Source organism: Lutra lutra, chromosome 9 (genome assembly GCF_902655055.1).
Source record: "Lutra lutra chromosome 9, mLutLut1.2, whole genome shotgun sequence".
Classification (NCBI taxonomy): Eukaryota; Metazoa; Chordata; class Mammalia; order Carnivora; family Mustelidae; genus Lutra; species Lutra lutra.
The window spans coordinates 23674535-23689787 of NC_062286.1; the positions used below are offsets into that span (position 1 = coordinate 23674535).

At 46.5% G+C, this 15253-nt stretch overlaps 1 protein-coding gene across 1 annotated transcript in view; it reads right to left on the reverse strand.

Annotated features, from left to right (window-relative positions):
* ALK (ALK receptor tyrosine kinase) overlaps nt 1-15253 on the reverse strand; it is a 676514-nt gene that overhangs the window by 449036 nt on the left and 212225 nt on the right. Inside the window, exon 3 of the mRNA XM_047745310.1 lies at nt 8409-8573. Coding sequence (XP_047601266.1) covers nt 8409-8573 — 165 coding nt within the window. The remainder of the gene's footprint in view (nt 1-8408; nt 8574-15253) is intronic.

A 15253-nucleotide genomic window follows, 5' to 3' on the forward strand; every position in this document is an offset into this window, starting at 1 on the left:
ATCATCACATCTGCTCTGACTCTGGCCCTCTTGCCTCCCTTTCTCAAATATAAGGACCCCTGTGATTCCATTGGGCCCACACATATTACCCAGAATAATCTCATCTGCAAAGTCCCTTCTGCCCTCTAAGGTAACATATTCGCAGATTCCTGGAATTAGGCCTTCTTTGGGAGGTCACGATTTTATCTGTCACACTAGCCCTAAGTCCTGTGCTATGAATACACCTCAGGATCACCAGCCTCAAGGAGCTAGCCTGACGGATTCATTTGTGCTAATGGATGGGGGCCTTTCTTTCTTCTCTCCATGGTGCCACACAAGTTTCTAGTCAATGCTCCCATCTTGATGCTCTGGTCCAAAGAATGATTTCAGCCACATTGCTGTATAGCTTCTGGAAGCCATAGCTAAATTTGGGGGGCTGGGTGTATCTCCTGTGGCTGGTGGGGACAGCTGTGGCTCACAGATTTCTATCAGCTATGTGGCCATCATTTGCAGTGGATATGTTTACCCTCAGTCTCTCAGTCTTGTATCAGAGCAAGAAGAGCCTTAGTGACAGTCCAGGCCAAGACCTTTACCTTCTAGATCAGAAACCCAAGGGCCTAGAGGTGAAGGGACATCCTTCATAGGAGAGGTGGGATAGAGAGCCCTTCTCCCTCCAACACCTGTCCTCTTTTCTTACTCCACATGCCCTGTGGGCAGGGTTATAAAGCTCAGGTAAGGAGGGGCAGAATCTTCACCAGATAACCATAGTGCATTCCTTCCCAGCAAAGACTTCTTCTAGAAGGCAGAGGTAATACCGGGGGAGAGGCCCATCCAGATGGAGAGGACTTCACAGATATCCCACAGCATCCTGGCTCCTGAAGGCAAGTCCCTCTGTGGCCCATGAGCTGCAGGCTTGGCACCAGAATCTCATTAAAATGAAGAGAACGACAAGTCACAGATTGTTGAAGGGTTTGCTCCAGGGTCAGGATTCAGGGCCCAACAACCACATTGCTCAGGAGAGGAGGGACACATTTCTGCAAGCAGCACGCGACAGTTCGTGTGGCCTCTCATGATGAGTTCCAGAAAAGGGGCAGGGATAAAAGGCGACCAATCCCCCCCAGAGACCTTACTATGATGAGAAGTTGGCTCAAATGAAAGGCAGGACCATCCAGAACTCTTCTGCAAAAATTCAATGAAAATAGAGCATGCCACTCCTGCTTACAATACTGCACGTGCTCGCTGGGTATGCTCTTGAACCTGATGCACAATTGGTTCCCAAGGTTACCCTTTCCCACCCCTCAAGGACAAGTCAAGCAGAAAGAGGGTGGTGGGGGAAGGGTGTTCTGGATTTGTGGGCCAGTGTGAATGTGCACTATCCAAGCAGGCAGAAAAGCAACCTGCTTGTCTACTTGTCTATCCCACCACAGTCAGCAGGGCTGTCTTCTTTTGGTTGTTGTGGCAGAAAATAGTTAACATGCTCCCCCCCACAAAAAAAAAATCTAAAATAATTCAATAGGACATAGCTTCAAAGGAGAATTTTTGATCCCCATATTAAAAAAAAATAACATGTTTTATCTTATTATAAAAGCAATGCGTGTTCATGGACTCAAGTTTGAAAAATACCAAAGCACACAGAGAAAGATATAAATCACTGATAATTCAGTCATCTAGAAATAACTTCTACCACTATGTTGGTATATATAGATTTTCCTCCTTACATATACACCCCGTTTCCTCTTTTACGAAATAAGCTATATCACACAAATTGTTTAACCTGTTTTTAAAAATTCTAATAATGGGCCTTGAATACTTTCCCATCTTATTAGATACTGTTTTTACATAGCATCGATGGAGTGGCAGCATAACATTTAGGTGTACTGTATTTTATTTAACCAATTCCTTATTGTTTGAATATCTAAGTGATTTCTAGTTTTTCACCATCATAAACACCACCACCAAGAGAGCTTTGTAGATAAGCCAGTAGTAAACATTTGGTTGTGACCCTGTCCCTTAAGTCTGTCAGGTAGTCTCTAGAGAAAGGTATCTTCTGATTCTTGAAGGTTGAGTTTGTTTTGTTGGTGGCACTCGACCCAGAAAGTGATTTCCTTCTCTAAACCATGTAGGGTCTGAGAAAAGGGACTAAGTGGTCTTTGAAATGGAAGAGTCAGAGAGACCACAAGAGCTAGACCTGTCTAGCTTGAATATATTGTATATGTTGAACATATACCTAGTAGAGACGCAAGCTCAGGAATATTTTACTAATGAGGCATACCATAAAGTTTAGAAATCGTTGCCTTAAAACGGTAACTTCATAGTCGACAGAGCAAGCAGCATAGGAAGGGAGCTCTCGGGGGGCTGAAGCCCAAGAAAAATTTGCATAAACATTCCCCGCTTAGATCACCCTGTTTGAACCAAATGAAAAGAAAAAAAGACTGTTCTGTCCCAGAGAATGTGTGTATGTGTGCGTGCGTGTGTGTGCGTGTGCATCTGTCATTCCAACTGTATTTTTCTTCTGCCCCAGTTTGCCTTTCTCTCCTGACCTCTCTCTCAGCATCGACACTCTAAAACCAGAGGTCTTTGCTAAAGGCTGCTTAAACAAAGTGAGGTGAGCCATTACTGACTCTCCCATGAACCAGATCACCTTAAAGGTGACCACTACACCCCTCAGGCAGGGAGCAGCTGATTTTGAGCACGCATTAGCATACTTCAACTGTGCAGCAACGTGAGCCGGGGGACCAGAGGGTGCTTCTGGGGCATGCTGTCATTGATGCTCCGGCCCCACGGCTCCTCACAGCCAGATCTCCCTGACAGCCAGTTCCGCCACCTCTGCCCCGTCCTCACCTATGGAGCTTGCTCCCTGGAAAGAGCTGTAAACCCACTCATGTGCAGGGACGCACCACTGAAGGGGCTAATTTATAAGGTCCTACTTGGTCGGCCAATAAAGCCCAAGAGCAGAAATGGGCGGCTGGTGATGAGTTGCACTGGGTGAGGGAGGAAGTGCTGGGCAGACGTTCACCACTCCAGCTGCTGTCAACACCACAAAGGGTTAAGGGCAGAGCAGGAGACTCACAGCCAGCTCAGCCCACCAGCTGCAGCCCCCTGTGACTGCAGGTGCAAAGGGCGATGTATTCCGAGAGAAACTGCCTATCAACGTTGTGCCTGCAGCTCAAAATGTGGCCCCATTTCCAGGTTCTTAAACTCCCAGGTTGGAGTCAATCTGTGAAGTGTTCAGGGACCCTTTTAAGAACATTGCAAACCCCTAGAGCAGGGGAAGGGATTAAAGGAAAGAAGAGAAATGCTGGTATTAATCTGGGCTCCTCTGATATCACCTAACCTGACTTCCAGAGGATCGAAGAAGCCACAAGTACAAAGGGAGAGACATGCAGGATCCACAGGCCAATCCACACACACGGGGAGAAAAATCAATATGTAGTAGGTTGAATCAGGTCCCCAAGAGACACGTCCAAGTCCTAATCCCTGGTGCTTGTGAAAGTGATCTTATTTGGAAACAAGGTCTTTACAAATGTAATTAAGGATCTTGAGATCACACTGCATTTAAGGTGGGCCCCAAAACCAGTGACATGTGTTCCTATAGGAGTCAGATCTGAGACTCGAGGAGAATGCCATGTGGAGCTGGAGGCAGGGAATGGACCGAAGCATCTATAAGCAAAGGAGCACTGAGGTCCCAGCAGTCAGAAGAAGCTAGGCAACCAAGCTTGGCCTGTATACTCCTGCAGAGTCTCCAGAAGGTACCAACCCTGATCATACCTTGATTTCAGACTGTTAGCTTCTGCAACCAGGATAAAATTAATTTATGTTGTTTTAAGCCACCGAGTTTGTGTTTATTTGTTACAGCAGCTACAAGAAACTCATGCACAAGGGTATGACAGGAGTGGACCAAAAGGCTGAATGACCACACTCTGGCATTACAGTACCCTTGTCATCTGTGGCTGCATCACTAGCCATTCCAGAACTCTAGGACAATGCTTCTCAGCCTTCTGAACACTAAGCCATCTTTTTTATTTTTTCATACAGTGTTCCATTAGTTTCAGGCGTACAACATAGTGACTCAGCCCTTCCACCAACCCATGCCCATCACAGCACATGCCCTCCTTCATTACCATCACCTATTTCACCCATAATGGCCCTCCCACCTCCCCTCTGGTGACGAGCAGTTTGTTTTCTGTAGTTAAGAGTCTGTTTCTTGGTTTGTTTCTCTTTTTTCTTAAATTCCACGTATGAGCAAAATCATATAGCTAGAGAGTGTAATGCTAAGCCAAGTAAGTCGGTCAGAGAAAGACAAAAACCAAACGAAAACAAAGACTTGAGAATCAGTTCTCTTTGAGAGAGCTGAGCAGATGTAGGAAGGATGTCAGCCGCTCCCAGGTGACTCTCCTCCCATCCCTCCTGGGTATGCGTACCACTGAAGGGTTGTGGACGGGTCTGGGGTGAAGCTTTTAATCTGTTTTCCGTTTGAAAGCTAGGGTTCATGTGAGACTAAGATCTTGTCTTGCTGGAAAAGAAAAACGTGACTACATTCCAAAAGACCGGAAGTAGTAGATGTCAGATATGCCCCTGGCACTTCTTAAAAAGTCACAGAATGCCTCAGCCTGATGATTTCCCCCAGATTTTATTAATTTATAATATTGTGTTCCATCAAGATCATCACTTTTTATTATCTTGCTGCTCAAATTGTATCTTCCTTATTATTCTCAGCTACAGGGGCTATAAATTAAAATCATTCAGAATTTATACTCTTACAGTTCATTATCTGTGATTGGTATTATCTCACTGCATTTTTCTGGTCTTTCTATATCCCCTGACAAGAAATATTGCAATGGAGTCTAAATACCATCCAACCAATAAATGTTGAGTTTTAAGAAATCTCTATTGACTACACTACCCTAAAGGGCACCCCATCACTCCTCCTCATCTCCACCACAGGCATCCCTTCTGCCAAAATGACAGAGAAAGTGAGATTCCGAAGAGCTGGCCGTTAGGACTGAGATGTACATCCTTGCTTTGGCACTGTGCTAACTGGGCATGTCATTTTCTCTCCCTTCACCTTCACCTCTTTCCCTGATGGTCGAGAAACACTAAGATACACCAGCTTGCTTCATTGGGAGCAGGTCTACTTTGGAGAACGGGTAGTGATATAATTAGGTGAAGCAAAAAGCAATGAGTGGTCCAATACTAGAGGTTCTGAGCACCTGTCAGTGACATTCCAGAAATGTCCCTATAAAGCCTGGGAGGCTAGTCCCTTGTTTCTGAGACTGATATGAGTATAGGTCCCTCCATGAGACCCAGGAAAAATCAACACCAGTTTCAGACAGTGATGAGAGTCTCTCAAGTTGTGTTTGGATGTGTTTCTTCACTAAAGAACTTGATGCAGTGGGCTGGGGTGTCTATGGTGGCTTTTGTCATGGCTGTTCACATCATCGATCTTAGTGATGCAACATGCTACTACGCTAGGGAGAGTGTTTTTCAGACAGCTGGAAGTTGGCAGTACTCACTAACATAGGACTATTCCAATCCTGACTGATTTAACTAATGAGAGAAGGTTTATATTCAGTGCAGGTACTGGCCTTTGGGACCTGGCTTTATAAAAACATAGAGGCACGGATATATTTCCACACTCTGGAACACTGAGAAGTGAGTGTTTATTTCTTAATTCCCTCCTGTTCCTCTTCTTTTTGTTTTTCTCCTAGCACTCAGGGTAACAAGCAGATGCCAGAGATCACAAGAGAACAGATCAAGGAAGAGAAACACATCAGAGAGCAGCAACGCACAATCTATTGGCGCTCTTCTAAAAATTGCTTAAAAATTTAAAAAGCACCAACTTTCAGATGTATAGAGTCTGACTCCTACAAAGTCTGAGAACAACTGCTGCTTGTCCCTCTCTCCTGATCTCACTGGAACAGGCTCATAATTCATTAGTCATCAAATATAAAACCTACAAGGACCAGAAGGGGAGGGCCTGACCCGACAGCTTGGAGTAGCTGGGAAGAAGGGTCTGGAGCCAACCCTAGGGGTGGGTGAATGGGAGTGTCTGAAAAGGGGTCCCCATCAAGAGTATAACAAACCTAGCTCTACCTCAGAATCACCTGAGAAGCTTCTCCAAACATTAAGTGAGAAAAAAAAAGAAGGGAAAGGAAGAGTCTCATGGAAATGAAAGCTTCTGAAGAAATACTGGATTGCATCTACAAGCTGGACAAAAATGACCAAGTCTGACAATATCAGGGACAGGTGAGGATGTAAGTCCTGGGGAGGAATACGGACACCTCACTGGTAGGGGTATAACTTGGTGCCACCACTTGGGAAAATAGGTCGGCACTATCTGTCGAAACAGAAGCTGCTGCACCGAGACCTGGTGATTGCACTTCCCCTCTCCGCTCTAGGGAAACTCCTGGGCACGCACACGCACCAAGAGGCCTGTGCAGAAACGCTTACTGGAGTACTGCTGGTAATAGCAAAACCATAGAAACAATCCAAATGTCTAAGGACAGTAGAAGAGATAAAGTGTGGTATTTTCATGCAGTGATTGAAAACCAAAGAAACACAGCTACGTGCATCAGAATGAACAAATCACAAAACAGCATTATCTCGTTTATGTAATAGGTTACAAACCCAATCGAGACATTTAGGGCAGAAGTGGTAAGGCTGCAAGGAAAAGCAAATGAACGATGAACACAAAATAGGATAGTGGGTCACGTCTGAGGGAAGGGAGAGATTCTGGGTCTGGGTGGGCGACAGAAGAGGCTGTAAATGGACTGACCTCGTTCAGGTTCTTACACTTGGTGTTCAGAGCACAAGTGTGAATTTCATTATAACTGTCGATCCATGCATACATGTTCTACTTTGCTGCACACGTTAGATTTTATAATAAAATTTAAAAATATACAGATTACCAGGTCCCACCTCAGATCCTTCAAGTCGGAATCTTAGGCTGTGGGGTCTAGGCAGTACTCTGTGTAAGTTCTCCAGAAGATTCAGACAGACCACAGGGCTAAGACCCACTCACCTCCACACACCGCCAGCCCCCCACAAGACAATACACATCAGTATCCGGGTGAAAGCAGCTTAAAATATAAATCAAGGTCAAGCAATTTCAAAAGAGTCATAAAAACAGAAAAAAAGGTGAGCCTGGGAGAGCGTGTAGAAAGGAAAAGAAGCCTGGGGGCATCAGCTATTTCTGTACCACCTCCAACCTCCCCTGGAACTTAATTGAGCTTGGTCCCTATTAGAGTAACAGTAGCATAAGCCTGAGATAACTGCCCTCCAGACCTGGGTCCAGGGTAGGCTCTCACTGTAGCTTTTGCTGCAAAGACAGAAACACGATGTGGTAGAAAGTGTCCTCGTCTAGCACTCATCACTGCAGACATCCAGACCTGGACCGGCATGGATAAGCTGTGTGATCTTTAGCAAGTCGCTTCCCCTCTCTGAGCCCCCTGCCTCTCTCGCAACACTGGAATCCAATGAGACCGTGTAGGCGGAAGGGCTTGGCAAACCAAAAGTACGACACTGAATGTTCGTTATGTCCATCACCGTGCCAGGGGTTATCTTTTCTTAGGAATCAGAAACACAGGCTGTTGATTCTGGATAAGTAGAGTTTCCCGGGTCCAAGGACTGTGGAGTTCTAAGATTTGCCACGGTCAGGCCTGAAGGCAGAACTAGGGCTTGATGCCTCCATTTCTATCTCTAAAAACTCAGCAAGTACTTCACAAGTACCCACAATCCAGTACTACCTCCTTCAGTCCCTAATAATTCAGAAAAGGGTGCTCATCAATAGCTCAGGACTACAGAAAACACCTTCAAAGCTAGGACGCAGCCTGAATGTTCATTTAATGTCTTTGAAACTAACATTGAACCCACTTATACCATACCTTCCAAATCAGAGAGGCCAGATTTAGCAAGTAAAAACGCTGGACCCTCAATTACATTTGAATTTTTAAATATAATTAGAAATTGGAATAACCTTTAAAGCGTAAAAGGCCCCAACGACTGCATGAGATATACTTATACTGAGAAACCATTGGTCATTCACCGGAAGCTCAAATTCAACTGGGCATCCTGTATTTTACGTGGCAACTCTCTTCCCCATGGACAAACAGATCAACCCTTCCTCCTACATCGGTGTGAAAGAGAGCTATAAAATCCCATTCCCTTCTCTTGATGGAAGAGTAAAGGGTGGCCTGGGTCCTTGGAGCCTATGGAAGGCACAGGCACGGTGACTAACATAACATAATAAAATATATATAAATAAATAATACATAATAAAATGTATCATATTAAAACATTAAAAAAAAAGCAGGTTTCAAAGGGAACAGGTGAAAACAGAGCCAGGGAAACCTCAAACCTGCCAACAGAAATGGACATTCCAGCCCCGTCCTGGCCTGGCCGGGACACTCCAGGGCAGCCTGTACCCTTACCTCGGGGCATCTCCTTGGAGTGCTCGGTGTCAGGCCCGTCCAACAGGTCCATCTGGGAGGCCTCCTCAGAGGGGACACGGCGCCAGGACCAGCTCTGGTTGCCAAGGTCGTGAAGGGGTGGGGAGTACTCCAGCTCGCAGGGAAAGTCGAAGCTGCACTCCAGACCTGCAAGGACAGCCAGCAGTCAGGGGGGCGAACTCTGTCCCAAGGGAGACCTTCCAGCCCCAACCCTCTGTTCCAGGAAGGCGGCTTTCATCTCACCCACAGCCCTCACTATCCCGTGGCAGCTGGCGGTCAGGTTCACAGCTGGCTTGGCTCCATATGGCTAGAAATGGGACCGAGAGAGAGAGAAAGAGAGAGAGAGAGAGAGAAGGAGGGAGAGGGGGAGAGAGAGAAAGGAGTTCTTTGTATAATTCAGGTTAAGGGAGGTATCTTCAGAGAAGGCAGATGAAAACAGAGGTAACAGGTGGGACCTGGAGAAGTTCTGCGTCCTCTAAGGTTGCCTGGTGACATGAGAGGGTCTGAGGCCACATGGCCAGATGCTGGCTTTGCAACCGGAGAGGTCTGCCTCTAAGTCTGGGATGACTCCAGCAAGAAATATCAGCCTGTGCAGCCTCCAACTTCCTCACCTGCACACTGCGGATGGTAACACCTACCTCAAGAGACTGCTGTGTGAGCTAGGAGGATAATGTGCTGCCCCTGTACGTGAGCCCACCTACAGTAGACGCTCAGGAGAAATTCTGGCAGGTTCCACCCTACCTGAGAGGAAGGCCAAAGGGAACTCAGGCCTTACTCACAGCCCAGGCTGCCAGCCAGCCATCTGCCCTTTGGCCCCCTCCGCACAAGAAGGCCAAGGCTAGGACAGCCAAGATGGGCTCATTCTCCCTCGGGGAGGGGGTGGGCAAGGTCCCCAGGTAAGGAGAGAGAGAGGGAGGACGCAGGATGACACCATGCCCTGGGACTTTTTATGACCTTTGACTTGGGCTTCTTGTGTCCAAACCATTCCACGTTTGCCAGACTTTTGAGATCCGCTCACCTCCTCCTTCCCTTCCTCAGTGGTTGTTACCCAGCGTGGCTGAAGTGCTGTGCCCTGTAGGCACCCAAAGTGCCCTGAGGGCAAAGGAAATGTGTGCCAAAGTGCAAATTATTCTTCAACCTTTTACTTCACGGCCTCGCCTCAGCCACGGGGTGGGAGGAAAGGGAGAAGGTGATAGGGAGGACGGACCACCGGACTCGCAGATGGGGACTGTGGTTGATGTCCAGGCTCGGACAGTCTCTTCTGTCCCCAGGTGTCCTCTTCTGTCCTGAGGTGTCCTCAGCTGCGAAACAGGGGTTTAGACCAGGTGACCGGCAAAATACATCTCCGGCTCTGCCATCAGTGTGCTGGTTCCCTTGAACAAGACACTGAACCTCTCTGGGCCTCAAGTTCCTCAATTACAAAATGAGACCCAGACTAGGAGTTTTCTAAAGCTCCTTCCTGATTTGACTTTTTAATGATTCCTAAGTCCTTGTTCTCAGAAGGGTTATAGCGAATCTGAGAAATCAGTCTGTGGGGTGGTGCTAATGGGTGCTAGTTCCCAATTACCATTCTGCATTTTAATGGTTGCTTCTGGGGCCACTACTGTCTTGACCTCCAAGATGAGCCTGCTGTTGAGAATTTCCCAACACAGAGGAGAAATGGGGTCAATCATCCCTGGATGGTCCCTTAGGCACACACAGGCAGCTAAGCCCTGCCCCAGAGTGGGAGTAAACTAATTCCCTTTGACACGAGCCAAACTAAGTTTGGGGGCAGGGGTACATCCTTCAGTTACACTTCTATTAAGTATCTTTCTGCTTCTCAGCCTGTAGAGATTTATGTACAAGCTGCTCTCCACAAGCCGCCATCTTTCTTGTCCTAAGGTTAATACCACTCGCCCTTTCACAATGCAGACAATTCACCTTTATAATGGCAAGCTAAAATGGGCAGCACCAGCCTTGTCTGACTTGACGTGCCATGTGCTGCCTACATATTTTATCAGCTTTGAAGACCTTCTAATTTCCTCTGGGGGCTGAGCTGCAGCTAAGTCCGTGAGGTGGTGTCCACGAATGGCATGCTGCCTTACTCTTCAAGACTTACTTGCCAGCCAGCCACCTGGTTTTGACGGCAGAATGCAAGGAGAAAACTGACCGGACATTTTGTACTTTGTAGCACAACAGTGATCCTCGTAATGAAAAATGTAGCTGCTAACCTTGGCGGCTCTTCTGAAGAGGGTCAGAAGAATCCATCCGTATTAGCTAATAATCAAGTCAAAAGACGAGAGAGAAAGGTGTTAGCTGTCCCCAACTCACACCGACAATTAGTGGTGACTTTCCCAAAGCCTCCTCGTCTGTGCCCTATCCTCTATCTTGATTTTTCTCCTCCAATTAAAGTCATCCAATCTCTATTTGGGACAGAGGTGTGGCATGCAAGGTCAGACACTGTCTGGGGCATATTAGAACAAATCGCAGAATCCCAGCATCAAGCATCATCCATCCTGGGGTCTTTGACTCTGAACAGTTGGAGAACTGGCCGTGTTTGGACCAAATCCTGCCTAGTGACACAAGCTAGGCACATGCTCCGATTATCAAACTGGTTCATTTTTAAATTCTGCCTCCAAGGCAGCCTCCCTTGAGCTGTCAAAGCCACACTCTTTGGCTTTAAATAGAAAGGGGGTTAACTTTACTGTTCATTGTGGGTCAGACTGAATTGGGCTTTCCTACATTCCAATTTAATTTCTCCTAAACTATCAAGACAGGTTTCTTTCTCCTGCACTAGCCCCACTGCCTTTCAAGCAAGAAGACCTAGGACTCATCATCTCTGAAAACACCGGGTTAAGGAACATGTCCCTGGGGCCTCTTCTGAGGTTGGAGACCTAAGATGATTCTTGCATCTTTCTCCTTAACCCTCCTCCGACCCAGTCCTTGTAGGATAGGGATGGCCGAGTCTGTTTTCCAGACAGGACTTATGGATCCAGGGTGTCAGTGAAGGATTTGGCCTTAAATAGTGCAGTCCACACCCAAGGGAAGGAGCGGGGATTACATTCACTGAGTCCCAGCTCTCTGCCAGAGACGGCGAGGTGTTCTGTCACTACACTGAAGCAATAGAAAAACACTGAAAAGTAGATGATGTCCTCTCTCTACAGATAAGGAAATAGGGGCTCAGAAAGTTTGCCCACAGATCAAAGGATCAGCCTCAGGCAGAACCAGAATGTGACCCAAGGCTGGATAATGATGAAGATCCAGGCATTTTTTCGTCACAACTCCACAGTTTCAAAATCTCAATCCAGGGCCAACCGAGTAAATTAAATAATACATGAGATACCTGTGAAGTGTTTTATTTTGGTTATGATTAGACCCAAAGTCTGTAGTCTCTTTATATTTGCAATGGCTTGTCCTCTACCCTAAGGGAAGAGATCTAGACTTCCTTTCTGTCAGGCCTATTTGGCAAAGTGACCATGACCTTCAAAAAAAAATCCAGAGATCTCAACCTTACTTTACCTATCAGGACCCAGGAGAATATAACCACTGAAGAACAGCAATGAGAAAAACACATACTTTCCAGAACCTGCTGATCACATAGTTGAATGAGCAATGAAAAACAATGAGAAAAACAGTAATGAGAAAAAAAACATACTTCCTAGAACCTGCTGATCATTGCTACCCACTTTCTAGTTACTTCCACCATGAAAGAAAGATAAGATAATGGAATCTTCTGGAAACAGCTCTCCTGCTGAGAGGGGTATCAAGTGTTGTGGAGGGAAAGATCTTGGTAGAGTAGTGAGGGTAGTTCTAGGCTTGAGCTTGCACCATAGCAGCTGAGAGACCCCAGCAGGTCTGCTCGCTGCTCTATGCCTAGTTTTCTGCATTTGAAAAAAAAAAAAAAAATGAAGGACATGGGGCCCATACCTTTTTAAAGAAGATTTTATTTATTTGAAGGAGATAGTGTGTGAGAGAGAGAGAAGCAGACCCCCTGCTGACCAGAGAACCCAATGTGGGGTTCAATCCCAGGACCCTGAAATCATGACCTGAGACAAAAGCAGACGCTTAACTGACTGACTGAGCCACCCAGGCACCCCATGGAGTATATGCCTCCTATCATGCCCTCGGTCTCTGAAGGTCGGTGATTCTACGGGGCCAATACAACCAAACCTATAGACTATCAGTACTTTTCACTCTGCCTACCTCTGAATGGGGCCTTGTTGTCATCCCTAGAAGCAGATTCCCCATGAAATGTGGCTGAAAGTGTATCACACTCAATGGGGACTCAGTTTTCCTCAAGATCCTCAAGGAACTAAGAAGAAAAGCTCAGGTAAGACTGTTCCTGGGTGATTAAGTGTGGATGTGAATGTGTGTGTGTGTTCATGAATTTTTATCAGCTTGTACCTATATTCTAAAACCTTCCAAGGTATGAGTCACATTTTAAAAACTGGAATTCATTAACAGTTAGCTTTAAGGCACTGCTCTAGTATAAAAGGCAGCCATTCAGAAGAATGTTACAGAAACAGATCAGAAAACCCCATGGTGGCCCTGCCCAGAGAGATGCCCAGTTCCCTTATCCAATGCCCTTAGCTGCAGAGCAGTTGGCAATGACCACACACTGAGACTGAGGGGGGATGACTAGTCTCTAGGAATGTGTGAGACTACTTAAGCACTCATGCCAAGGCCTGTGCTAAGGAAACCTCCTTGGCTAATCAGCAGAGATGGGGGGTCGTCCCAGGCTGAGCTGCATGAAGGACATCTCATGAAAGTTCAGGGCACCATTGACAACATCACATAAAGGTGACCGGGAGACATGACGTCCTTTGGACACTCAGGTCTTCCCTTGGGTGGGGTTAGAAAATCCAACAGTCCTCCCTTGTAGACTGACCCAAACTCACCTCAGGCTCCAAAAAACTTTGGGTCAAGGCCTTTTGTGCCTCCTTGATCCTGACCCTGGAAACCCAGAGACCACCCACTAATTTCCTCCGTCACCTCAAGTCAATTTCAAGTGAGGGGACCAGCAGCCTCTACTTTTTTTAGACTTTCTTTCCAAGGCTGGTTTCCAGAATCCTTAAGAGCTGCTGTCCTAGGGCAGGTCCACAGGAACCTCCTGGCCCACCATGAGGTTTAGAAACAAACATTGCAGAGTGAAAAGCAAAGTCATAAGAGAGAGAAGAATGCCACATTTATCAATCCTACTTTGCTTCACCCTTCATTTTTACTCTTATGAGTATTGCAGAAATCAAGCCTGGGGTCAGACGCTCACATATTTGGCTCTGGCAGCACTGGGTAAGTGTTCATAGAGAAGCCCTGAGGGGAGGACCCCAAGAAGGCCCATGGGAAGTATTTTCATAATTTACAATATTTACTGAGGGCTTGCTGTGTTCAGACGCAGTATGTCAGTCCCCTCACACCATCATCTTATTTGATCCTTATGAAGCAGGCAGGATTCTTACCCTCACTTAACAGATGAAGACCCTGGGATTAGAGCAGTGAAGTCACAGCTGAGTTAGATATGAAGTGACTGTGTGGGCTTTTGCTGACCTGCTTCCTTCCTGGGACCCTGAGACTTTGATGTCAGTACCTCACAAACAGGGAACTGTTCACTAAAGCAGCAGGAATAGCTGCCCTCATTCAGAGCACCAGACCCCAGGAAGGGTCAAGACCTCTTGTGAGGCAGGTCAGGAACTGGACCCATGGCGAGAAAAGCAGGGCCAAGCTAGAGGCAGGACAGGAGCTGGAGCATCTGAGCTACCCTTGAAGGAGTCAGAACTGGGATGCCCTGAGTGAGGACTGAGTCAAAGTTCATATTTCTAAGATCCATTTCTTAATCCCCATCGGTGTGTTGACTCAGGACGCCAAGGCTACATGCGCAATAAGGGCTGGGGCTCCAAGTTCCCATCTAGGCTTCCTAACATCTTCTGGAATATCTGCTGTTTCCTGGTAAGGCTACAGTTGAGGGAACTGAGGGTGGGATGGGAAAGGTTTCTATGGCCATCAAGGGCCCACAGGAGAGTTTACCCAACTGGATACTCAGTCATCAAATCTTCATCTGAGAACAGAATCACCAGGTTGGCTGCTAGTTTAAAATATGGCAACATGACTGGGATTTTGTCTTGGGGTTATTTTCCTGTTTGACTACCAGGATGCAGATGGCCTTGATGTTGGACCTGACATTCCTCACTTATTGAATGTTGGTGTCTTTAGTCCCACCTGGTCCTACAAGCTTCTCTGATGTATCTATGCCCATATGTCTTATTCATTAAGTGACCTTAATATCACCAGAATTGTTTCTCAGGGACAGAGCACAAGACATGAAATTTGACTCCAATTATACCACCTGCCAGATGTGTAGTACAGGGCACTCTCTCCCTCTCTCTGAGCATCGGCCATCTCAGTGATCAGACTAACTTCCCAGCACTGCTAGAAGGACTCAATGAAGTAATGCATGTGCTTGGAATGGAGAAATTCCCAACACACATTAGTGGATTCAGAATTTGCACAGCCATGCACTTTCTGAATACAGTTGCTTGTTTACTATGAGAAATCGTATTTATGTGAGCCATTTTACCTGATGGCAGATGACCATTTGCTTGGTATTATGTTCTCCCATGTGAAGGTTGGCAGGTCCATGCTTAGGTGATATTCACAGAGTTAAAGTCTACTAGAACTTGAAACAACATTTGAGGTCAACTGCTTCTCCCACTGGACGAGCGAAAAAACCAACACCCAGGTAAGGGAAAAGACTACCCCGGGGTCATGCAGCTGGTCGGAGGGTCCTTCCCACACAGTGTGGAGGGCACTTCTGGTTGTGGAGGTCTTTTCAAATGCCATCCTCTCTGGGCAGC